General features: G+C 45.7%; 3 protein-coding genes and 4 non-coding genes across 7 annotated transcripts; 6 read left to right on the plus strand and 1 right to left on the minus strand.

Moving 5' to 3' along the window:
- Positions 1 to 971: 971 nt before the first annotated feature.
- Positions 972 to 13,207, minus strand: rdh10a (retinol dehydrogenase 10a). Its single transcript, XM_053860591.1, has 6 exons — positions 12,446 to 13,207; positions 12,071 to 12,306; positions 5,320 to 5,418; positions 4,145 to 4,290; positions 2,182 to 2,313; positions 972 to 2,111 (listed from the first exon to the last, which is right to left on the minus strand). The coding sequence occupies exons 1-6, from the start codon at positions 12,729 to 12,731 to the stop codon at positions 1,988 to 1,990; spliced, it is 1,023 nt and encodes a 340-aa protein (XP_053716566.1). The 5' UTR covers positions 12,732 to 13,207; the 3' UTR covers positions 972 to 1,987.
- A 1,721-nt stretch (positions 13,208 to 14,928) lies between these two features.
- rpl7 (ribosomal protein L7) lies at positions 14,929 to 17,781 on the plus strand. The gene is made up of 7 exons (XM_053860592.1): positions 14,929 to 14,994; positions 15,424 to 15,520; positions 15,612 to 15,778; positions 16,403 to 16,540; positions 16,943 to 17,052; positions 17,318 to 17,533; positions 17,737 to 17,781. The coding sequence occupies exons 1-6, from the start codon at positions 14,981 to 14,983 to the stop codon at positions 17,524 to 17,526; spliced, it is 735 nt and encodes a 244-aa protein (XP_053716567.1). The 5' UTR covers positions 14,929 to 14,980; the 3' UTR covers positions 17,527 to 17,533; positions 17,737 to 17,781.
- LOC128756612 (small nucleolar SNORD12/SNORD106) lies at positions 16,238 to 16,330 on the plus strand. Its single transcript, XR_008414290.1, has one exon. It is a non-coding gene; the product is annotated as a small nucleolar SNORD12/SNORD106 (small nucleolar RNA).
- Positions 16,603 to 16,694, plus strand: LOC128756611 (small nucleolar SNORD12/SNORD106). The gene has a single exon (XR_008414289.1). It is a non-coding gene; the product is annotated as a small nucleolar SNORD12/SNORD106 (small nucleolar RNA).
- Positions 17,121 to 17,211, plus strand: LOC128756610 (small nucleolar SNORD12/SNORD106). Its single transcript, XR_008414288.1, has one exon. It is a non-coding gene; the product is annotated as a small nucleolar SNORD12/SNORD106 (small nucleolar RNA).
- On the plus strand, positions 17,565 to 17,655 carry LOC128756613 (small nucleolar SNORD12/SNORD106). Its single transcript, XR_008414291.1, has one exon. It is a non-coding gene; the product is annotated as a small nucleolar SNORD12/SNORD106 (small nucleolar RNA).
- Positions 17,782 to 18,469: 688 nt separating the features above from the next.
- Positions 18,470 to 22,125, plus strand: si:ch211-171b20.3 (uncharacterized). Its single transcript, XM_053860294.1, has 7 exons — positions 18,470 to 18,768; positions 18,845 to 18,878; positions 19,262 to 19,356; positions 19,861 to 19,993; positions 20,201 to 20,308; positions 20,379 to 20,434; positions 21,147 to 22,125. Exons 1-7 carry the CDS (start codon positions 18,594 to 18,596, stop codon positions 21,284 to 21,286), a joined length of 741 nt encoding a protein of 246 aa, XP_053716269.1. The 5' UTR covers positions 18,470 to 18,593; the 3' UTR covers positions 21,287 to 22,125.
- The last annotated feature ends 1,995 nt before the right edge of the window (positions 22,126 to 24,120 follow it).

The following is a 24,120-nucleotide window of genomic DNA, read 5'->3' on the forward strand; positions in this document are numbered from 1 at the left end:
AGTAGCTACATTTTTTTCACAAATTCAAAGGGATTTTCTACAGTAAGCACAGCTGCACTTTGGCCGAGGCATGTGGTTGAACAAAGTGTGCCGTGGCTTAAAAAAGGTTGAAAAACACGAGTCTAGATTTCCTGACTTAAAATTACATTATCACGCCACTAACAAGACTCTTTCACTCTGAAATCCATCCATGAATTACAAGTGGAACTGAACACTGGTGCCCTGAACACCCTGAGGAACTGACTCTCAGTCCAGCACCAGGTCCGTTTCTAACTCACTGCCATTCATCATCATGGTGACAATTTGACTCACTGTTTCATAGACTGTGGACGTTCATTTTGTTGTGCTGCTATTGTTATTGCGATTGGTGTTGTGTTTGGTCCTGAATGAAGGGAATAGTATGGCTTAAGCCCAGATCAACTGCTGTGGCCACAATCCACTTCTTTTCTTGTAAAGTTGCAGCTGCAAAATTGTGGACTTTCTCACTGTTGATAGTCCATAGCTTTGGTTGAGCCCAGACATGACACTCATGAGCAAGACATCGAGCACCAGCCTTTTGTCCTTGGGTTCCTTGGTTTTTAGCTACATGGCTTGTTACATTTGCACTAACTTTTTTTAGGCATATTTTCTACTGGAGGTTCATGAGGACACCGTCTTCTGTAGTGTAGACAGCGTAAAATGAAACAAGAGCAAAACAAGGAAACCTGCTTCTCCTTGGATCTCGGACAACTGGACACCCCAGAGGTGCAATGAGGGCGGAACACAACTGGACCTGAAGCATATAAACAGCCTGACTCCTATTTGGAAATATAACTTCATATATCAGAATTCTAAGCTCTTAAATCAAGTCCACAGCTCCAGACAGCTTGGTGCGGTGTCAGATGTGACAAGATGAAGTGAGTGAACACTCATGGCCAAAGCATGTTCATCATGAACACAAGACTCCCACGTAATAATCTAAATCACTTTATTAATTTAAGTTAGGCAGAGACACTAAACATTGGAACCATGTTCGCTCAGTGACAGAGCAGTGTTCAGAATATAACAAAAGAAAAAAAATAATGGAGATTTATTGTCAAAAATAAAGGTGTAAAAATTAAGAGGTAGAGAACTTCGGCTCATCGCTGTGACTGACGGAATGCGCCCGTTGGAATGTTACTGAAATAAAAGAAAGAAAAGGAGGGGATTTTCACAACAGTTACATTGAAACACATTTCACTTTGACAAGACGACATCAGTGTCGGGACAGCGGCTCCAGGTCTGGGACGAATTCACCAAGTTGACAAACCGTTACAAGATAAAATGCCACAGAAGACAAATATTTAAATGGACCCTTCCTTTTACATTCTCCCTCTTCACGTCCTCGCAGGATAAACGCGCTCATGTGGTTTGAGGTCAGTCGTTTTTCTGACCCTCAACACGAGTCGACGGGCTGCTTGAGATACGGGACAGGCTGTACATTTTGGTGGCTGGAGGGGGGGGGGGGGGGGGGGGGCTAAAGTGTATACATTGAGCCTCTGCACTGGCAGTGTGGAGAACAATCATTACAATTACAGTGCATGTCTACAACAAAATACAAAAGAAGGTGAAAGTGTTTTACTGCCTGTACAGTAACATACTGTATATTTCCACGAGGACACTAGATAAGGCTGGTGACTACATTACGCAAGTTACTTACTGGATATCTCTTCGGTATGATTTAAAAACTAGTGACACAGTATATAGACGTCGGTATCGTTAAACAACAACAAAAGGACGACAAAAAAGTCAAAATAGATCCTTTGTGTAGTACACAGCTTTCTTTGTCCCAGAGGAACAATATGGTAAACCGTTTGCATTTGTTCAATGCAAGTGCACCAGTCTAGATTCAGTCCGTCCTTCCTTCTATCCATCTGTTCCGCCGTCCTTCCTCCCGCTTCAGCCTCAGTGGTTGATTCCTCATGCTTGCAGGTTTATGTGCCCTGGTTCCGGATTTGCACGGCGCCCCCTAGATTCCATTCTTTGCCTCGTTGTTGTTCATGGCCTCCTTCCTCTGCGCTAGGAAGGGGTACATGCATTTGTCCGCGCCGAGGAACCGGTACATGCAGACGATGGCCTCAAAGGGAAGGATGCTGAGGGAAGAAGGCCAAACGTGTTAGAGGTGGCTCAACTCTTCGGTTCGGAAGATTCACACCAGCGCACCTTTTCATGAAATTGACCATGTAGACGATGCGCGGTGTGCAGATCATGGGCTGGTCGGTGAGGATCGCCCTCATGGCCTGTGTGACGCAGAACTCTGGCTTCAGTGGAGGCAGGAATGGTTCGATCTCCTTCCTGGGCGCAGAAAGTCAAAGTTGAAAACATGATCATATGTGGTTCAGTTACAAGCATCTCTAGTTCCAGCATTAGTTCAAGTGACATCTCAGCCAAAGCAACCCATGATGCAGGGGAGCGATGGCCAAAGCTTCAACACTTCATCCACCCTGATGTTTAGACTTAGGTGGACAGAGTCACATCACCCTGCCACCTTAACTCAGTTCCTCTGAAATACTGAAATGCAATTGATCGAGATGAAATCGTTTTAAAGACTTCAAGTAATGATTCCATCTCCAGCCGTCGAAGGTGAGCACCCCACCGGCTTTCATCCATCGTAAAATTGATTTCAGGATTATGGTAATTACTTTTAAATCCCGTCTCATTCTGGCTGACAGATGCGTCGATACATTGTCAATAACTTTGGAGCCAACTTGCATCCATCAGTCTGTCAGCATCTCGGGGCTAGCGGAGTTAACAGGCTGCTGCCATCCAGGCGCTTTGACTTCAGAACACTGGCTGAGTAGTTTTCACTCAGTTCTGACACACTACCATTTTTTTGGGTCACAAAACATTTGATTTTCCCTGAAAGCTCTTTGAAAGCTCTGAAAGCTCTCAGTTTGACCTGGTTGTAAAAATTGGGAGTAAAAAAAACAACACTCAGATTTCACATCCATGTGTCTATGAAATGAAATAAGGAGTAACCTCATCACCGACCACGTACTGTGATGAACAAGGTTTCCTGAAAACTGAGTAAAATAGTCAAAAATTCCAGGAACAGTGTTTGTTTGCTTCAATAATTCTGACTAAATTATGGCCAAACATTTCACCTGAGTCGTATAAATTAAATAAAGCTGGAAAAGCTTATTCAGATTTTTACGCCAAGGGGTGCAATCCATCTTCATATGCAACAAGAATAACAGGTACACGGATAATACTTTAACATTAACACGTAACATTCCATTTGCAAAGTAATTTCCCCCCACACTCTCAGTGCCAGTGATGATCTAGTTTCCATACTTGTGACTGAGCTCAGACAGGTTCTTCAATATTTGTCATCATTAGAATCAAACTGGCTTGTAGGTGCAGCTTTGCAATACTGCTGGAGGAGATTTGCTCCTATAAAACATGTGCTCTAATATGTAAATTTGACATAAAGATCTGTAAAAAAAAACAAAACACTTGACATTTGGTGAGAGCAGTGACTGCTCGTGCTGGATTAAACAACAACTCCTCCGTCCACCTGGACAAACACGCCTCGTCCATTTATCGTGCGGCTACTCTGCCCCTCGATCAACTTTAGTAAGGCTCAGTTGTTTATTTTGTCTGGTGGAATCTGCAGCTGCTGCTGCTCAGAAAGGGAGGGAAGAGAACAAATAGTGCATCTCCATCTTTCTGAAAGGCAGCGTGGGGGGGTGACTTTATTGCTCACACACCTGGAGACGTCAGTCTCATTTTTCATTCTGCCGTTTTATGAAGTGTGTTTGATAAGAGAGCGATTTCAGCTTCAGAAATGTGTTGTCAACACACAATGATTAACTCCCTCCAAAGCTCCGGCACAATGACATTCCAGCGGTAGATTGCACAAACATCAGACAAAGTGAGGACTATTTTCGAGGCAAGTTGGAGCCCGGGTGCACCTGTTGGTGAGACATCCGCTGGGAAAGCGGTGGTCTTTGTTCCAGCCGGCGCTGACTAATGGCACACAAGTAACTACAATGTCCCGGCAACAACGCCAACCCTCTTTGAAGATCAAATTGTGTTTGCGAGGCAATTTTATGTGGTGAAAATTACAGACGACTGTTACCAGGTGCAAAAGAGCCTTTATGAAAAAAAAAACACACACACAAACCTTATCCGGCAGCCTTTGAACATCCCCGTGTCCACCAGGTACGGACACACCAGAGTCATGTTGATGCCGTCCTTCTCCGAGGCCTTCAGCTCGTGGCTCAGAGACTCGTGGAAGCCGATGGCACCGAACTTGCTGGCGCAGTAATCCTGTGAGAGAGAAGCAGAGCAGGTTCTCTGTAAAACTGTGCCCACCCAGACCACATCATCAGACCTGCCCCGCGGCCACGTTGCTCTCTCCTTGCTGTTAATGACACCACCACCACCACCAAAAAAAACCCCTGAACAAAAGTCACCCACTCTTCTACGGTTTCATTAGAATTCTTTCTCGCTGCATCAGAATGGCGCTGTATTGATGTGGTCTACCGCCAAGCAAATCCTTCAAAACCAACACGGATGCACCTCAACAAGCAGTCGGCGGATAAAGAGTCTGTCCACGACAGACGACGGCTTCGGGTTGCTTCGTGGTCGCGTCACAAGCGTCTTCCACTCAGGGGGCCTCTTTGAAGTGGAACTGAATCATTGTGAATGAACGCTTGTACAACACGCACACAGCCGGAAAAACAAAGCAGAAAGGAGCGGAGCAGTGCGGAGCCCGAAGAGAGACACTGTTCGCAGTCAAAAGGGATGAATGAGAAATGGGTTCTGGAAAATATCACAACAAAACTTTCTCAGGTCCCAAGCAATTGACTCCCTCTGTGTTAGCGGAGATAGATGGGCCCATAAATATTAGAATATGTGTTAAAATCACACAACAGCTCCAGGGTGGGGGGGAGGTAGGGGAGAGGCTATAGGAGGAGAATCCAAAAAAAAATCAAAGCGTGGAAATCTGCTGTGAGCTGAATGTGAGAGTGAACAAAGCCATGATGAAGATGTCTCTGTCCCTCGGGGAGCTGTCAGCTTATTCTGGCCCCGGGGCCTGAGCCCAGTAGGGCCCGCAACACCCCCACTGGTGCGAAGAGAAGCATCTATAAGAGACTCCCCGACGCTCATCTGTGTCCCTTCATTTACTGGGTGCAGAGAGGAACCAGTGGAAGGGGCCTAACCTCCCCTGGCTCAGTGTGCTAACTGGCAGAGTGAAGGACTGGTTTTGGATGGTGGGAATGCTGAGTGTGTGTGTGTGTGTGTGTGTGTGTGTGTGTGTGTGTGTGTGTGTGTGTGTGTGTGTATGATACTAACCTCCACACCAGCTGTGCTGAATAAACCCAGGGAGCTGGCAACTGTCACAATGTGGCCATGATTCAGCTCCAGCATCTTCGGGAGAAACGCCTTGGTGGTCTGCGGGAAGGACAGAAGGGCAGATTTTTAAAACAAAAAAACAAGGAAGGTTAGTTCACTTGTGCCAAACCCCTTTGATCCCCATGAAAGTGCCTCCCCTCCTCACTCCGTGTCTCTCCGCTCTCCATAGTGACAGAAGCGTCTGAATGAGAATTCATATCCAAAAAGCAGGAACTGACTGGATGTACTTTAATATGGAAAAAAAAAGTGAGAGGACAGCAAGAGCGCTGGAGCCGGCGGGTTTGTATTCATTGGACGAGCAGGTAGGCAGTTTTCCCACACAGATCTGGTGCACGTAACTGAAGAGCTGGTGAAAACACCAACAGCTGGCCTCCGTTCACTCAGCGCCTCCGACAATACAATTCATCATCTCGTCAATTTACAGATTCACCCGGAGATTAAAGAGATTTGAAGCCACAAATCCACAGGCTTCATTTTGGGCTTCTCAACAGCCACCTGGGTCCACATTTATACCCACCCACGATCTAGGGTTTACAATCTTCTGCAGCCTGTTAACACGGCGACACTGACAGCTTTCGACACTTTTCAAACCAAAAATATAGAACTTTACGCTCGTAGATGATCCCAAGAGTTCGCTCAAACTGAAAATGACTTGAATTGGATTCGCAGAATTAGGTTACCCTAAATTCTATATAAGCTGTCGAGCCGGCACTTTCTTACTGCGCTCATGATGCATTCAAGAACAAATAACATTTGTTGGTAACTATTCTCGATCTCAAACAGTTTTGTCCGCCCAAACAAACTTAGCATCACCACATATTTGCTCTCCGCTGCAGGTCACGGAAGAGCGCTCGGATGCATATGCATTAGAACAAACTGATTTTTAATGAACATGAGCAGCAAGCTCTGCACTGCTGCTCCGGTAAAGGAAGTGAAGGCACATAAGATTTGGACCTGAAGAACATGGTGTTTTGATCCTTTTTCTTTTTTGTCCCTCACATGTGTCATCCACGGAGCGCAGCGGGAGCAAATCAGCAGGTGTGACATGTGACAGGAACTGGCCAATCACTCTCCCACTGGGAGGTCGACAAACAACCAGCAGGCCTTTTGTTGGGAGCGATGCTGCCGCGGGGAGGAACAATGACAGCAGCCTGCTCCTTTTGCTTTCATCAAAAGTGCTAAGCAAACATATCGACATTCCCATAGCACTCGTTCCGGTGTGAATGTGAAATCTATTTAGTGCCTCCGGACTGAATTTGCCGCAGCAAGAACTTCTCAGGAGCAGCGTTGTTAATGCGCTCGTGTTAATGCAACTGCTAGGTCGGTAGCGTGAGAGAAGTCTGGCCAGAAGAATGATTCAGACCTCTCTGTAGACATGAGCTGGAGCGAAGCGCGGCTCACCGTACCAGGTAGTGCAAGTCATGAAACCACCGGCCGGGGAGGAGAAGCTCATTAAAAATAATGTCAGCCCAACCTTCGCCCAGATCCTGGACAGTATCTCGGAACGTTCATCAAAGTCTGAGGAAGAGCTGTGCTGCCAGACATCAACCAGCTTCAATAACAAAATGTACTTATTCTCAAACTGACCACGAGCAGCTCAGTGCGGCGCTCAATGACATGCCATCCTACCCTGATGCCATTTGTGACACCGATTTTTGGGACCAGGAGGTGAAATACGTTTTCATTGGCCTGCTACGATAGTTTGTTCTAGATATTTTAGGTTTATCCAGAGGTACTGAATTCACGTTTTTTACATTATTTTTCTGCATGATTTTGCTGCTGATGTGTTTCACATGTGCCTGAAACAATTCAGACCATTCCAATTGGTGAGTACACTAAGCTGCTAGCTAATTTTTAGAGGGCAACTCCCCGTCAAACAGCACCATGAACAGGAGTCAAAAGAAGTCTTGTCTGAGGAGACTTCAGTGAGTTGTGTGCAGATGAGGCACTGAAACACCAGTCCACCTGAAGTGACACCGCGTCGTACGACCCGCGGCTAACAAGGACTCGCGCTGAAATTTGACTGAGAGAAAGACAGGAAACAGTGACTCTCCGAGGATGTCCTGTTTCTCCTGGCAGTTTCTCCACGTGGGCGTGACCCCCCGTGACCTATGGGACACAGAATGTGTGAAGGCAACCCGAGGCTCGTGTCTTCCATCAGAGCCCCTGTAATTGGTTCTTGACGCTCCCTGGTTCCGCTAAATTACCCGCTGACATGGCCGGGCCTCCTCCTTGGCCCAAGTGGAGCCGCTCTGCCCGCTACAAGCTCCTAATTGGCAGAGCGTTTAAGCCAGACAAAGCGTCCTGCACCTGGGGTGTCAGGCTGCATTAGTGCAAGCGCCTGACCATCAGGAATATGAGCAAAATATTGGCCCTTGCGCGGGGCCAGATGGCCATTTAATTAGGCGGACTTCCCCCTGGACGCGAGAATGCATGAGAGGTTGGGAGGAAGGAATGGCAGACAGGGAGTCCACAAAGAGCTCATCTGATGCTGCGGCCGGAATTTGAGTGGGTCGGCTTTAGTGGTCACCAGAGGAGAGCGAGAGATGCATTGGTCATGTGACGGGAGTCGCTGCTGGAGCTTTCCCTTTCGCCTTCTTGATAGCGCTTTCCAATTTGGGACTCCATTTTGAGGAAGGGATCACGCGGTTTAAGCAGTCGCACAATCTCATAAACAAGAGCGTTCTGTTCAATAAAAATAGCCAGCGTGTCGTGCGCTTTGCCGTCATGGCAACCACCTCTGGTACACATCCAATTATGCAAGACAAATTTACATATCAGCCTCCGGCTTTCCCGACGAAACCCGCGATGAGAAGCAATAATTTCAGTGAAATCTGACAGAGAGCACAGCAACAGGTTGCTTCTCCGGGAGAGGGTTTTTTTCCCTCCTCAGATTCAGGAGGTGGAAGACTGCGGTGTTCTCCCCATCCACTGCTTCTAGAGTGACATGACGGGGCGGAGCTGCACAGTACAGGTGCTCCGGGCCTGAGGAGGGGGCTCATATAAAACCAGTCAAGTAGGACCCTTCTGCCTGGCTGCCTCCTTTCTGTGGATACAGCAGGAATGCGGCCTGCGCAACTTGGCTCCTGTCGACTGGCATCTTGTCAAGCTGATCCACAGACAAGAAACCAATTGTCAAATAAAGTGGGTCAGTAGCAGCTTACCATTACGCTGTGCGGATGGACCGGCACTGCCTTCTTCCCTCTGCTCTTTTCCCGCCACAACGCTAGCTAGACCTCCCTTTATTGACTTCAAAATGAGAGCCACAGTCCATGATCCACCTGCTGGATGAGCCGAAGGTGGGTTCCTGATCTAGATTAAAAGGCTTCAGAAACCTCCAGCTGCACTCATGAAAGCGTCATTAAAAGTGATGGTCCCCTGCCTCATATATATTAAAAAAAAACACCACCTTAAGGGAGCTCAGAAGTGAATCATAGCTGTTCATCCATGTGTGCGTCTGTGTGCGGTGGAGCCGGAACAGACAGAGTTGGCCTCCACAACTCCGGAGCAGCTGCACCCACTGACTGAAATCAACTTGGGAGGATGGAAGTGTGGGGTCTCGAGTCTTCCTGGCAGCGGCCCACAGACACATTCGGATGACCATCATTTTCCATCGCGTGTCAATTCCGGTCTTGTTCCCACCAAACAATGCGACTGAATTGAAGATGACCAGAGAATCTCGCAGAGCAGACGTGCAACTGATCCTCCTCCCGCCGCCTTATCACAAGTGTTTACATCAGAACTGAGGATTCATGTGCGGAGAAGTCTGGAATGTTTCCACACAAACCATTTCCAGGAGTCCACTCTGATGCTATGAGGCTTTTACATACTTATATAACTACTGACTACTTTAAGGCTCCCTCTTTGATGTCTACTACCTTCCAGGAACTTAGAGTTCGCAGGCATTTACTCTGGGCTTCATCCGTGTGTACTCAACGGCTTGACTTTTAGTCCTTCCATGTTGTTTGCTGGTCGCACATGAAACAATTGCAAGGCTGATGAAACTGTTAAAAACACAAAATCTAATGGATGGAGTGAAGTTATGGCCGGAACTTTACTTTCCAGAGCCAAAGTTTCACAATGTGTGTGAAAGCAGAATTCACCCCCATGTGCTTCCCACATGAGTGGGTCATGATAATAACAAAGTACACTGTATTCCAGGCAAAATACATCCCATTCTTTAAGCAATTCAAAATTCCACCAAGCTGGACACGTGGCTGCGACACCAATGTTATGCCAAGTGTTGGCTGCGCTAATCCGTTTTTGGCCATTTTAACTGAACCATCCTCTAAATACATTTTTAAAAGTAATGATTTGGATTCTGACTTTTAGAATTGTCAGAAAGCCAGTAACAAAGTTGAATTTGTGATTTTAAAAAATCCTTTGGAATTAAACTAGCGCTCGCAGTAACACTTCATCTTTATTCTGCTTTCAGCACCGATCACGCATCGCAAAAGCGACTTGTGTTCACATGGTGGAAACGCAGACAGATAAATAGGAATCTGTTGTGTGATGTTTTGAGCACATGACCCAACCCGACATTGTGTGCCTAAATGCACCTTATCGTGTTGACAGTTTTATGAGTACAAGATCAACAGTCTAACAAGATGCTGCTTGAGGTCGTGCAGTCCAGATGCACGAGAACACGTGGTGAAGGTGCATCACGACTGTATGAGGAAGAAAGGGGAGCGGACAGGTCTGTTCAGCTTGTGTCTCCAATGAACCACATCCTCTCAATCTAACAGTCCACATTCATTAGAACCTCTTTTGATCTGATCACCCCCCCGCCGCCACCTCTAAGAAAGCACACTCTGCACAGAATAAGACAAACACAGGCGCCCATGAAGCATCTTTCAACCCACCACCATCCTGATTCTTAATCCTGGATGTGAAAGAAGCTACGAGCTGCCTGGGATTCAACAGAGAAACCATTAAGGTGGCGATTCACTTTCATTACTAAAATCACTTTTTGGTGGGGGTGGGGGGGTGTAGATGAAGAGGAGACTCAACGTGTGTGAGCAAGTTTCATGACAAGCACGATTTCCCGTGAAACGCTCAATTCCCAAGCGTGGCCATGAAGAAGGGCACGTCCACAAGCCTTGCACTAAGCCAATTTGTGCTCAATTGTTCGAGAGAGGTGGCCCTCTCCGCGCACCAAAATCAATTCTCCTTCCTGGATTTTTAAAAAACCGGCAGGGAAAAGAAGGGGTGGGGGGAGCTTCAAGCAAATCACGTTCTCTTGAATGGATTTGTAAGTTCCATGACACGCTGCTGCAACAACTGTCTCTCAGCAACACCGAGCGATGCATCACAGCACCTGGACTCTGGAGCTTGTGCTTATCAACACTTCTCTCCAGCAGGTCCACGCTGACAAGAGCTGAGCGACTCAGCCTGAGCAACACACAACAAAAACCACTGACTGCCAAAAGCAATGTGGCGCGCGGACATGGGAGCGGTCCAGCTCACGCACACCGCTCCCCGCTTCCATCATGTGGACCTGAGTTGCACAGACTTGCGGACCGAAAGCTGAACATACTGAATGGATCATCGCAGGTGGAAGCTGCCAACAGGCAGAACAGACCCAACTTCATAAAGGACCCTTATCTGGCGGGAGGAGCGGGAACGTTGTAACACAACTATATATGGTCAGAACTGAAAAAAAAGTAAAGCCCTGCAATATCAGTGGTGATTTTCTGCACATTAAAATAACTCCTCAAGCCTCAATTTAGTGTATTTATCCCACACTTTCAATAAACCATGAGAGCGGAATTGATACTTCATACTGTGCTTCATTTAGTCTGTGCAAGAGAAATGACAGTTTTTCACTAGAATGAGGCCATTTCAACAGCTTCAGCGTGTATTCCAATCGAGGCGTCTATCGGGATGTTCAACTGGTTCTAGCGAGGGAACCAACTGAGACATTCAATATTTAACATCACAGAGCTACTGAGTTCCATCATTGTTGACTTAAATCCAGAGGGATTTGCACAATATCAAAGTCGACTTTGGAACCCATTGTAAAAAATTGTCAAGAAAACATGAACGTGCACAGAGCTCGCTGGGCAGAAGGTCGCACAAACACACCATTGATTCAACATTTCAATGGACAGGCAGTGAGAATTGAGGCAGGGAAAAAAGTGTTTCTAGTTCCAACAGTGTTGGGGTCACATTTAAAGCAAATTTTGGATCAAGTTTGTGATTTAACTTCTTAGAATAAAGGAAAATTTAGAAGAAAAAAACTTACTGCTGTCTACATTTAACAGTATGAGCTGCATATTAATAGTGAGAGTTTCAGCGTTCAGGAGCATAAGCGATTTCGGGTACGAGTTCCTTCACAACCAGATTATTTCTCCAGCCAGATGTCCATTTTTGATGGAAAGCAGTTCATTGGGACTGATTTCATTGTGACTTACAGCTAGTGCGAGATATTCGTGGTGGATTTTGCTCACAATTTTGGGCTTTGGAGAGCAGAGGAACAAGGGGTGTGATAGAGGGACATTGCGACAAATGAAACCAGAGATTCTTTCTTAACACCCCAGTTAGTTGAACGTGAAGTGTGACTCCCATTCCTACAAACCCTCCATGTAGGCACCAGAGAACAATAACAACTTCAGATGAAAGACTCAACAGGCCACTTGAGGTCATGAATAATCACATGGGCTTCACAATTAACCTGCTTTTGTGCACTCACCCAGAAGTGTGCGTGGCAGTTGACCACCATGGTGCGCTCGATCAGCTCGTCAGGACACTCCAGGAGGTGATGGCCGGAGACGACGCCGGCATTGTTGATCAGAATGTCCACCTCACCCACCTCGCGGCGAACCTTCTCGGCCGTGGAATACACACTTTCCCTCTTCCCCACATCGCACACGTAGGTGTAGACCTGCGGCTGGAACGGCGGGACTTCCTCTACACCTCCCAATGGACCTGGAGGGGCAGAAGACAGGGTCGGGTTAGGAGTTAGCAAGACGTATTTTAGTGATTTTCAGCGGTTTTCCCGTCACTAATGAATCAAAAAAGTTGCGAGGTAAAGGAAAGAGAAGAGTCTTTTGGAATTGTCAGTTACCCTCTTTGCTGATCGGAGTCTCCAGATCGTGATAAATCTGCCGGACCATCTCAGCCGTTTCTTCGTTACTCTGGCTGTTAATGTCCCACAGCACCAGGATCGCTCGTCTGCGGGCGAACTCCTTGGCGAACAGCCTGCCGAGGCCGCTGCCGGCGCCGGTGATCACGCACACCTGTCCGGCCACGCTCTTCTCCTTCGGCCGCACCACCCACTTGGCCCCGGCGGTCACGAACGCCCAGAGAACCTTCAGAATCACCACGAAAAACTCCGCGAGGATGATCATCATCCTGACTTTCGCTTCACAACAGGAGGAAGGAGTGAAAGCGGGGCGACCTGTTAGCAGCAAAAGCGAAACAAAAAAAACAAAAAAAAAAAAAAAAGCAGCAGAAGTTAAAGAGAGTTGAAGTTGTGTTGCGGAGCAGATCGTCCGCTAAAGCCTCCCACTTCCTCTGCTGCTCTTCATGTCATCCTGAAGCGCGTCTCGCTCGCTATTTATTCAGTCCACCCATCCATGCTGGATCCAATAGCGCCGAGGCTTGAGCGCCTGTCAGGACGGCTGCGGCTTCACCCGGGAGATTCCATCCATCACCAGTGTGGTGACACCCCCCTCCCGTCATGACCCAGAACTCCACCATACGGACCATCATATTGCTCACAAACTTGCGAGCCCCCTTCTTCACTACTTCACTGGAAACGTTGAGTGCACACAGTCACAATTGAACACAGTCGGCTACATACATACATATGAAATTATTTAGCCATTATTGACTGACTGCTTTTCATTGTGCGCATTGCGCAAAATCAATCGATAAAGACTCACGTTATTCTAATCCAGGACACAGTCTTCACCTGTTTGCTTTTTTTTTTTTATCGGTCTGTTCTTCACGTAAAAGCACTGTGCACCGGTACAAAACGCACCTGAATTGTATCTTTTCATTAAAGACGCGTTTGACTGTTGTGCAACGGTTTGCAGCAGAGGTGGGCGTGTCCAAGTATCAAGCCAGTCCGAGATCCGAAATGATGCAAACCATTGATGAAACCACGCGTCGCCCATGAACAATAGCAGATAAATATGCTCCGAGGAGAAGAAAAACTAATCCGATCAAGAAAGTATAATGACGAGATACTTCACTGTCACCAAAACATGTCGGGGTTGGAGCGCAAACCTGCACTCGGCGTTAATCTGAGTGAACACAGTAACAATGTTTAGTAGCGCCCGTTGTGAAATGGATTAAATGACCTTTTCCTGGGACGAGAACAGCGGTTTATAAACTCAAGTTCTGGCGCTATCTGCTGGTCGAAGAGTGCAAATTCAGTCTCTGCCTCAAAGGCGAAGAAGATTCATTTAAAGAAAGTTCTCCAAAATATCACCTACAGTTTTCCCTCTGACAGCTTTAGAGGTTCACCGATGATCCGTGATACTTGTCAAACTGATGGTCAACCAAGTAATTTCTTGTGGCCCGGAATTACATCAATAATTTCAAGTTCAATATAAACCAGATCACAACTTCACTGTTCAGCAGACTTTCTTGTAAGGAAGATGATGATGATTAAATGTCTTACATTTTAATTCTCGTAAAATTCAATCATAATTGTTACATTTCATATTTCTTCTTGAAGAGTAATACAGCCACTCGGGAAACTATGATCGAATAAAGGCAGCCTAATATCATCTAATGTAATATTAAGAAAAATTGACTTTCAGTGACTGTGCTTATACATCTAGTCGAGCTTTGTTGAGTAAATAAAAAGTGAACTTATAGAATAGAAATGTAGCAGGGGAATAACTGGGTTGTTTTGATACATTTCTTAACTATGCAATTTTGAAATGCAAAAATGTTTGATATATTGGACAGATGGAAGGGAAACCCACTATTACATGAGCCCTCTGTGACGAGTCATTTCAGGCTCCTCTACTGCAGACTCCTCTACTGCAAACAATCTTCATTGTCAATCTTCATTGTCAATATTGTAGGCTATAAGTTCAAGCAAGGTAAATTAGTTATGAAACAGTGAAAATATAGTCTTGTGTTGTTATAGTATCTATTTCTGTTGTTTTCAAATGTGACAAACAATAAAGTAGAAGAATAATATGTTTCTTTTTATGGTGAACATATATATATTCACGTGTCAATATAATACGTGACACTGTGCCAAGAGCACAAACCAACTTATATTTATTGATAGAAACAGATCGTTCAGAAATACTAGCCTCAGCTGTGCAGCAGATGCTTTGTTGTGAAACATGTAAGAAAAGGGGAAGGGAATTTAAACGCATGTATTAATGTATTCACCATCACCATGGTCACCACGAGTCACCATGATTAAACAAATCCCGTAGTGTGGAAAAATACTGCTCACATGGCGTTAGTTGTTTGCAGATTATTTAAAAGAAAAAAAGAACGAATATTGGACATTGTTTTACATCTTTAAAGTTTACTATTTTTGTGCAGGCATATCGAAGGTCAGCGCTACCACCTCGAGCCTTTAACACGCGCATGCGCGGTGAAAATTTCCTCTTACTCGGTGGACACAATGGCGGACGCAGAGTGAGTGTTCATCGCTCAAGATAAATCTAGTTCCATCCAATGTTAAAACTGTTGTTTTCATACAACACGCTGTCGAAATTAGGTGTTTGTATCAATAGCATTGTAACACAACGTGTATTGCGAGACGCAATGATTATGATACGGTCTTATGAGACTGGATAGGTACTAGCCTGATAGCATGGAACAACATGGCTGTTTCGCCTCGTTCTTGAAAAATGTCTTGTATTTCTGTTCAGTTGAATGTCTCATAACAAATACTCGGACGTATGAGTATGTGCGTTCTTTATTGGATGTCCGTTGAATGTGTTAAGTAATGCACCGGTACATGTGTCGGGTGTTCGAGCTAACGGCGCTAGCCGTCACCGGTCAGAATGAACGTCGCACTGTTGGGCGCATGTTCATTTTTTAAACTAAGCTATTTATTTTCAGAAAAGTTCCTCCGGTCCCTGAGAGCCTTTTAAAAAGGCGGAAGGCCTATGCCGCCTTGCAGAACAGGCTCATGAAAAAGAAGCTGGCTGATAGAAAGGTGAGTGGAAATGCTGACTGACGCGTGCAACTGACCACGTTTCACACAAGTTTGTATTCACCTAACTAGATGTTGTGTAATCCACGTGAAGGCTCGCAGAGCAACCAGAAAGCTCATTTACAAGAGGGCTGAGAAGTACCACAAGGAGTACAGGGAGATGTACAGGCGTGAGGTCCGTATGGCCCGAATGGCCCGGAAAGTGGGAAACTTCTATGTTCCAGCTGAGCCCAAACTGGCCTTCGTCATCAGGATCAGAGGGTAAGTTTTGGTCTGCAATAAGTGGTTACTGACTTCATTTACATGGATTGCAATCTTGTCATGACAAGCTAGTTCAATTTACACAATGTTCGGATCAGAAAACTAGTTCAGCCCATGGCAACATCCTTTGTTGGGTTGCTGATGCGCATCACCTGAACCCTCTCGCTATGGCGAACTATCTGCTGCTGTTGTGGCTTTCACACAGATGAATCATAGTTTGTCTTGCAGCACTTGGGATGGATCTAAATATCTAGATGTCTTCACGAGTGTGGTCTTGATCCAATTGTCTGGTGTTATGAGTGACTTTCTGATGCCTTCACAATTTTATGGGTGATTTCTATATGTGGGTTTTTCTGTCATGAATTTAAATTCCAGCTATCAAAGCCTTGTTTACATCCCTGCCTATGAAGGGAAAATGTGAAATGTGGCACAGCTTGCAATCCATGTAAAGCCTTCTCATATGTGGTTAGTGATGAATTTTCTTTCCCCGACTTATCGACTATGCTGATAAAAAATGTCTTAAATAAGCCAAATGATGTCTGAAACCACATCCAGTCTGAGCTGACAGCAACAGTTTTTAGTGAAATGCGTGCTAATTGTGTCTCCCCCCCTCCCTCCCCGCAGCATCAACGGTGTCCCCCCCAAGGTGCGCAAAGTCCTGCAGCTGATGCGCCTGCGCCAGATCTTCAACGGCGTGTTCGTCAAGCTGAACAAGGCTTCCATCAACATGCTCAGGATTGCGGAGCCTTACATCGCTTGGGGGTGAGACACCATTTCCTCAATCATTGAATCAAATGGTGGTCAAGGAAGTGTAAATGCTTTGGAAAGTGGTTTATGATGCTCAACTTTTTTCCCCGTCTTATCGACTATGGTGAACATTGATTGAAACAAAGCCAATTTTGTCTGAAACTGCTTTCCAAAAATGTGATCCCTATCCCTCTCTTGATGGTACAAATGCAATATATCAGTGTGCCTTGTACTTTTATAATGTTCTGAGAGGCAAAAAGTCCAAGTTTTATGGAAGATGCATTTGATGGCTCCTTTTGAGAAAATATTTTGGAGTGAATTAGCTGCACAATGGAAAAGAGATCTCAGTGAAATGTGTTCATTTCTGCGTCATTTCATTGTCTTGAATTGCATTTGTCTATTGCACATCCCACCCAGATACCCCAACCTGAAGTCTGTGCGTGAGCTCATCTACAAACGTGGACATGGCAGAATGAGGAAGCAGCGCATCGCCCTGACTGAGAACGCCCTGATCGAGAAGGCTCTCGGTAAATACTGTGCATTCCCGTTACATGTCTTGACTGTTCATGCCAGCAAATATATTGGTTACAGCTTCAGAGTGGTTAATGATGTACACTTTTTTCCCCGTCTTATCGACGATGGTGATTAAAATCCAAACTTTAGCCAGTTGTGTCTGAAGCCACTCAATCTGTACCTTGCAGAATTTTGCCTCTGACATTTCTTATCCATGTGGTAATGGTTATTGGTGAATTAAAGCTCCTCAAAGGGTCATCAAGTGCTTTTCATGTGCAGGAAAGTATGGCATCATCTGCATGGAGGACCTCATCCATGAGATTTACACTGTGGGGAAGAACTTCAAGTCTGCCAACAACTTCCTGTGGCCCTTCAAGCTGTCGCCACCACGTGGAGGCATGAGGAAGAAGACAACACACTTTGTGGAGGGTGGAGATGCTGGAAACAGGGAGGATCAAATCAACAGAATGATCAGGAAAATGAATTGAAGCGATGGTAAGTTTTCACAGAACACTGGAACCTACAGAACGTGGTTAATGATGCATCTTTTTTTCCCCGTCTTATCGACCATGGTGAAAACCGTCTGACAATAAGCCAAACTTGACTGAAACCACTTTGTATTCTGTTTAGCATTTAGTGAAAGATGAGTGATACTGTACTGGCTGCATTGGCTCATGACTGTTCATTTTGTCCTGCAGGTTTCCAGAAGAGTTGCTCTGTTGAATAAAAATATAGAAAACTTGTTTTGATTTTTGGCCCTGATTTTATTAAAATCGTGTTCAGTGTGTTTGTGCCACTTTGAATATATTCATTTTTCAGTATAATGGGCTTTGCCTCAGGTCTTCAAGACCATACCTCTAAGTCTGATCCACAAAGAGCCACAGTGGGTGCAGGATTTGTTTCCTGATGTTCAGGGCCACAGTCCAATCGGGTCTGATGACTAGTCAGTTGATGTGCCTGGTTCTGCTTGTTTGGTAGGAACTTAAACCTGCTCCCACAGCACCCACTAGTGAATCAGTTCGAAGCCCCTGATGTAAATGGCCTACATGTACTGTTTAGGTTACAAATCTCCTTGCGCACGGAAATTGTGGTGTTCCACCTGATCATACATGGCTGATCTATGGTTAAACATGGAATCATTGTAGCCCCAGTTTAAATTCTTGGAATTCAATTGTTTGAGGAACGCAAAATGCCTTTAACACTATTTTCCAAAATGTCCTCAAATGGGTGATGTCCTCAAACCCTACTAGTGTGTGTCTATTGTGGGTGTTAGAACACAATCCAAGTATATTGTTGTGAAAGCACAACTGAGCTATGAACAAATACGTTCGTAATGTGGTTAAAAAAAACAACCCTGTTGGCTGTACATCAGCCGTAACTGTGGAAGAGGCTCTGAGTGAGCAAGACAAGGTCGCTCGAGGTTGATCCGGAGTCCGCGTGTTTCCATGGTAACCTGGTCGCGTTGGCAGCGCCACCTTTGCTACTCGGACCTTCCCGTCGACATGTCCTCACTGGAGACCTCGAATAACCACAGACATGTGGGACCGTCACCGGGATGAGTCTTTGGGTCACTGCTCCGTTACCGTTCCCGGTCAGTGTTGCATCTTTACCGGGGGAACGTTTCATCTGCGGCCCCGGTCAGACCGGAAACCGAGTGCAAATGGCAGTCGGACGAGGGGGATTCAGGCCAAGACTAAGACGGAAACATCCGACCATTGAGTCTATCAGGAGTAAGCGCGCCATGCCTGGTGTTGACGTCAAATGGTGATTTGAGTGCGTCCGCTGATGGTGGCTTCTGTGTTGCAGAGTCCAGGGACGGGAAGCCCTTCACTGTCCGCGGGTAAGACGCAAACTCACTGATGGCTACGCTCTCTGAATTCCATTTACAGCTGTTCGCTCACTCGGTGTTCATAAACAGATGATGAATTTAAACGCAAATCGACGAAGACTTGCGGTTAAAATGTTACAATTTCCGGTAAGGTCTTCTCGCGAGAAGTTGGTTTATTGACACTTATCCCTCAGAAACCTGCGACACCGATGTGTTTTGCAGCCCCGTATTTTCAGAAAAACTATTCCAAAACACGTCTTTCTGCATGTGAACAACAGAGGCGATAAAATCTTCCACTTCGCCGTGTTCACTCTTGTGGTGCCCCCTGTTGGTCTGACTGTATTTTTCTGCGCAGGTGAGACGCTGAACACCTTCGCTCCCTGATCTGTTCGCAGGTCTCCGAGTTTGGCAGCTGATGGCGCACCGCAGGCCCCGATGAGTGAGCCGCTGGAGGACGTTGGTGGGAGACACTTCCTCTTCAACAACACACGTAAGAAGCTTGGTGCACTACGGTATTGAAATCGTCACGATAATAATTCATTTTTTAAGATCAGTTTACAGCAGGCCATTTGCTTGGCCGGTATTTATACGCGTGTTGAATCCCTTTGTTTGTTTCGTCTGAACGACCTTAATACAAAATGTTCTTGAGTGCAATTTCAATAGAAAAACCTCAGATTTGTGTCAGTTACATTAGTTGAAGCGTATTGCTTTCTCAGAAATTATATTTCTGTTGGTGCGTTGATACATTTTCTAATAAACCAGTTCCTACTTGGTGCAATGGTCGTTTGGATGATTTATGAGTAGCGTGGAGAATAGTTGAGAACATTAATAAACGTCTCCCTGAAATATAGTGTTCTGACTGTAGTACATAACATCCGCCGTTAGGTGGTACAATGTTACCGCATTGTGACCGATCAATGAACCAGTTTCTCTAAGAATTCAATATTTTCTTGATGCTATTTTGTTCTCCTTAATGGAAATACTCTGTTCACAGTAACAGAGAGCAACAGAGCTGCAATACTCCGGCAGCCAAGGGACAACCATGTGACCAGAGGAGGGAACCTGCAGCCCTTCACCTTCTCTAAAGAGCTTTCCCACAGACATGCAGCTCGACCTTTCACCCTTCGGTAACCACTGACTTAAAGTGTTGGCTCCAGTGGCTGGAACGGTTCATAGCACACATCAGACACATTATTGGTCACAAAACACACCATAGGAAGGTGAAGCAACTGATACGGGCGCGCAGGATTGTGACATGATCAAATAGCAGAGGATGAATCAAACTGAAACACTGGAGACGTGCTCTGCCTCAGACTTCTTCAACTGCCCTGCAGGAATCATGACGGATACCAGCTGAACACACACCCACACATCCTGTCTCTGACCGCGCTGGTCCTTAAAGGCCGCAACACCTTTCCAGTCGATCACTGCAAAGTCAGCAGGTAGCTTGTCTGCCCACGTGATGAGTTTGGGCCCCAAACACTCAACACCACTCATCTCTCTTCTCTTCAGGCCGAAAGTCAACCACGCGGCCTACATTGCACCCGCCGTCAAAGACGATCACAAGGGTGAGTGGCCCGAACAATTGTTGTGCTCATAAACATTTGTGTTTGAAAGGCCTGTTTGCAGGTGTTTTGGAGGCTGAATTGTACTCATGCTTAGACTCCCAAAACATCCCGGTTCCTCCAAACCTGACTACAGTGTGCCATGATGTTTGCCTGGAATTCTTCTGATGCCTGAAACTGAGAGCCTCACGGACCACAGCTGCCGTCTCTTTGGGTTCTTTCACTGCAGCATGGCTCTATGTTGGTTCTGGTTAATGTTAAAGAAGATGTGTTATGTATTTCAGTGATTCCTAACCACAGGAAAAGAGGCCTATGGTTGGCTCGTGGGCGCCCTCTAGAAGTTTTTTGTTTTACATGTCTGGGCCATGAGGGCCGCCAGACGCTCAGTTTGAATACACTTGCCACATAAGGTGTCAGTAGTGTGTCAGTCAATTGACCTGACAGCTACAAATCTGTGTTAGTTACCAACTCTGGAGAAGTTGGAAAAAACTTGAAAAAAAAATGATAAAGAAATTGATGGTTTTTAAAACGATTTGGAGCATTTTATGGTGATACTTTCATTTACACTTATCTCACTAAAATGTGTACTTATGTGTGTGACATGGATCCACCATAAAAAGGTCAGATCAAAGGTTAGGTTAAAATCCAGACTCATGCCAAGTGAACATTGCAGCATCACAATACTGATGTTATTTTCCCCTTTGCCATGTTGCAGCTCTGTTATATCGGGACCCGGTGCTGGGAGCCTCGCGCTCTTTCATCCAGAGGATCTCGGAACTTTCCTCTCTGGAGTGTGAGACTGTGCGACAGGAGAAACTCTGCAAAGTGAAGAAATGCCGACGGAATCCCTCCTGACAATCACCCTCCTCCCTGACTGGCTGCTCAGGAGTTAAAACTGAACACTCTGTGCCAAGACCAGAGCAGAATCCTTTATTTCGGACGCCATGCTCGTTTCGGTGGCTCCTTCTCTCCGCCTCTCTGTCCTCCGTGGTTTTCATTTGCTGTTTAACATGGCTGGTTGTTACGTTTTCCAAGCGTTAGTGTCGATAATGCCTCGTAATGCCATCTGGCCCACACGAGCACTGTATAAAACAGCATGAACATATTGGAGCGCTCCACCTCAGATAGCGGTTCATCTGGGACAGACTCAGAATAGAACCACTGCTTCTTCACTGTGAGAGCAGCCAGATACTTCCTAACTGGCATGCCTAACTGGGAGGAGCCCCCTAGAAAGACCCAGGATATGTTGCAGTGAGGAACTTTTTTTTTTACATATAAAAAAACAATCTCATGGATTCTCATAAATTCCAGCCACAGGAACCAAATCCAATGGTTTTCAGCTTGAATTCCGGAACAGGGTATTGTTTTTTATTCTCCTTAGAACGTCTTCTCTGCTGCCTCCTCGCTCACTATTATTAGTTTGTTGTGTGTGTCTCAGCACTCCTGTAATGCAGCAATGAGGTCACCAGTCCCGCTCTTCCGCACACAAAAACCCCTACTCTGTGGTGAAAAGGATCATTAACAGTGCAAAGCACAAAAAAAAAATGTTCCTACAGTGTGAAAGCCGTCTCCTTGGTGACCACAGTGTGTTTTGAGAGCGAAGTTTGAGCCTCTCTGCTCTCACTGCTGCCCCCGTGACCCAAACTCGTATAAGATAATTCTGAAAATATCTAGTCTTTTTCATTAAATGTAGTTATTTGCCAAAAACCTTCCCTTGAGTCTTGTGTTTGTCTCATACATTCCTTCCAATATCTAATCAGGTCTCTTTCCCCACAGTGTTTTTTTCGCTGTTTAATAATGACACTTGAGAGTCCCAGGCTCTCATGTGGTACATATTGGAGGAAATTTTGTCCACTTACATTTTCATGCAAAGTTTCAATGCTAATGCTTTTTTTTGACTACGTTTGCTAAATTTCATGGGCTTGGCTTGTCTGAACCAAGCAAAGACCTCCCTCTCCTGTGAGCAGACATCACTTCAGACTGCAGGTTCATCTCCAGTCACTCAAGAAACAAGCCACTTGTGAAATGCCAAAAAGTGAAACTGCCTCGTAGTAAATGTCAAGACTTCAGGAACCCTGAAATATTATTGGATTGTTTGGCAGTTGTCTCTCTTCCTGTTTCACTCGCGGTCCAAAAGACCCACCTGGCAGAACCCTGCTCCTGCACCAGACACCCACACACCGATTGTGCTGAGAGCCCACGGACCCAGATCAGGGTCCACAGAGGAAAAAAGTTCAAAGGTTAGTAAGTTTGTCGACACTGAAGTGAGGAAGCCTCTTGATGTCTCGAGGTCATGGTTGCCTTTGCACGTCTGAGACCTTCGTAATGTTGGAGAAAGAATCTAGCCACTGTGGAATTTCAGACCTATGTGAGCCCAAATATGAACCAAGACTTTTGAAGTTTGACATGTAGCCAGTGTCCTACTGTCAGCTACAGCTGTCAGCATCTATGCGAGCCTTTTTTTGTCATGGGGTCATGTGGCAGTGTTTCGGGGTTCTTTAAATCCGCTAAGCTGCTCGGGGCCACGAAAATTGTCTTGGACCCCAGACCAAGAGTTGGACGCCTATAAACTCACTTTACCTTCTCATAATTTAACAAAATAAAACACTCAAAATGGGTTTAACTAACTGGATTGAATACATTCAATTTTTCAATTTGTCAGAATGCAGAGGGGGCGACATGGTCTGGACTTCAAGGTTGACAGCAAAAGCCCAAAGTGAAGGCGACACAGACACAGAAGTGATCTAAATAAAATAAAATATAACAATAATAACAGAATGGACGCAAAAACATTGCTTGAGAACTTTGTATGCAGGTTTCTGTGACAATGACAAATCAGTTAAACCTCAAGTTCTAAATCATCCTCTTTATGGCCTGCGCTCCCCACCGCCACCAGGTGAGGGCGCACTTTAACAGTCGCTTTATTTATGGCGCTAATGTCGTGTGACGAGATGCTCCTAAAGCTCCCCCTGTCATCTGAAACGACCTGTTTCATGGCTTCTGCTGCAGAAGAATGTTTTGACATCGAATCACTTCACAGACTGAAGCATCTGCAGTGAGGCTGATGGCAGATGTTGACAGGGTCCTGTATCCACTGTAACTGTTGGTATCCTCTTTGTTTTACAGTGATGGGTGAATAACTGAACTTTCTTTTTCATTGGTGAAAAATTGACCTTTTTTGACTGTGTTGTTCAGGTCCCATTTAAGAGGACATTCCATCTGATGATGGGGATCAGCCACCCACACCGACATGAAAGAAGCAGGACTCGGAGCGGGGACTTTACAAGCCGGCCAGGAAGCACTATTCCCTTCTAAGGCCGAGGAGGCAGACAGAGTTATTTGCATGTCTCTGCTTCACCCTGACATGTTTACTGAGCGGGACAGCAGCTAAATAGAAGCTGTGGTTTGTGTTGTCAGGCCAGTCGCAGCCACGTCCAGAGGAATTCCAGCCCAAACATAGAGCGCATGGCGACAACATTACGCAACTGAGCGTACGGATGACCTTTGGGAAGAGACCTTGGGGTAGGTCCAGAGCTCTTCTTCATTTAATCTAGCATCTCCCAGCCACTATTTGCTTTCCAGCTAACTCGAAGACTGAAGATTTGGGCTCTCGTTTTTTAAATGTATATGCTTCATATATAGCTGCTGGTGGTGACGCATCGGCTCAGCTCAAGCACGAAAGGAGATCT

This window comes from Synchiropus splendidus, chromosome 3 (assembly GCF_027744825.2).
Source record: "Synchiropus splendidus isolate RoL2022-P1 chromosome 3, RoL_Sspl_1.0, whole genome shotgun sequence".
Classification (NCBI taxonomy): domain Eukaryota; kingdom Metazoa; phylum Chordata; class Actinopteri; order Syngnathiformes; family Callionymidae; genus Synchiropus; species Synchiropus splendidus.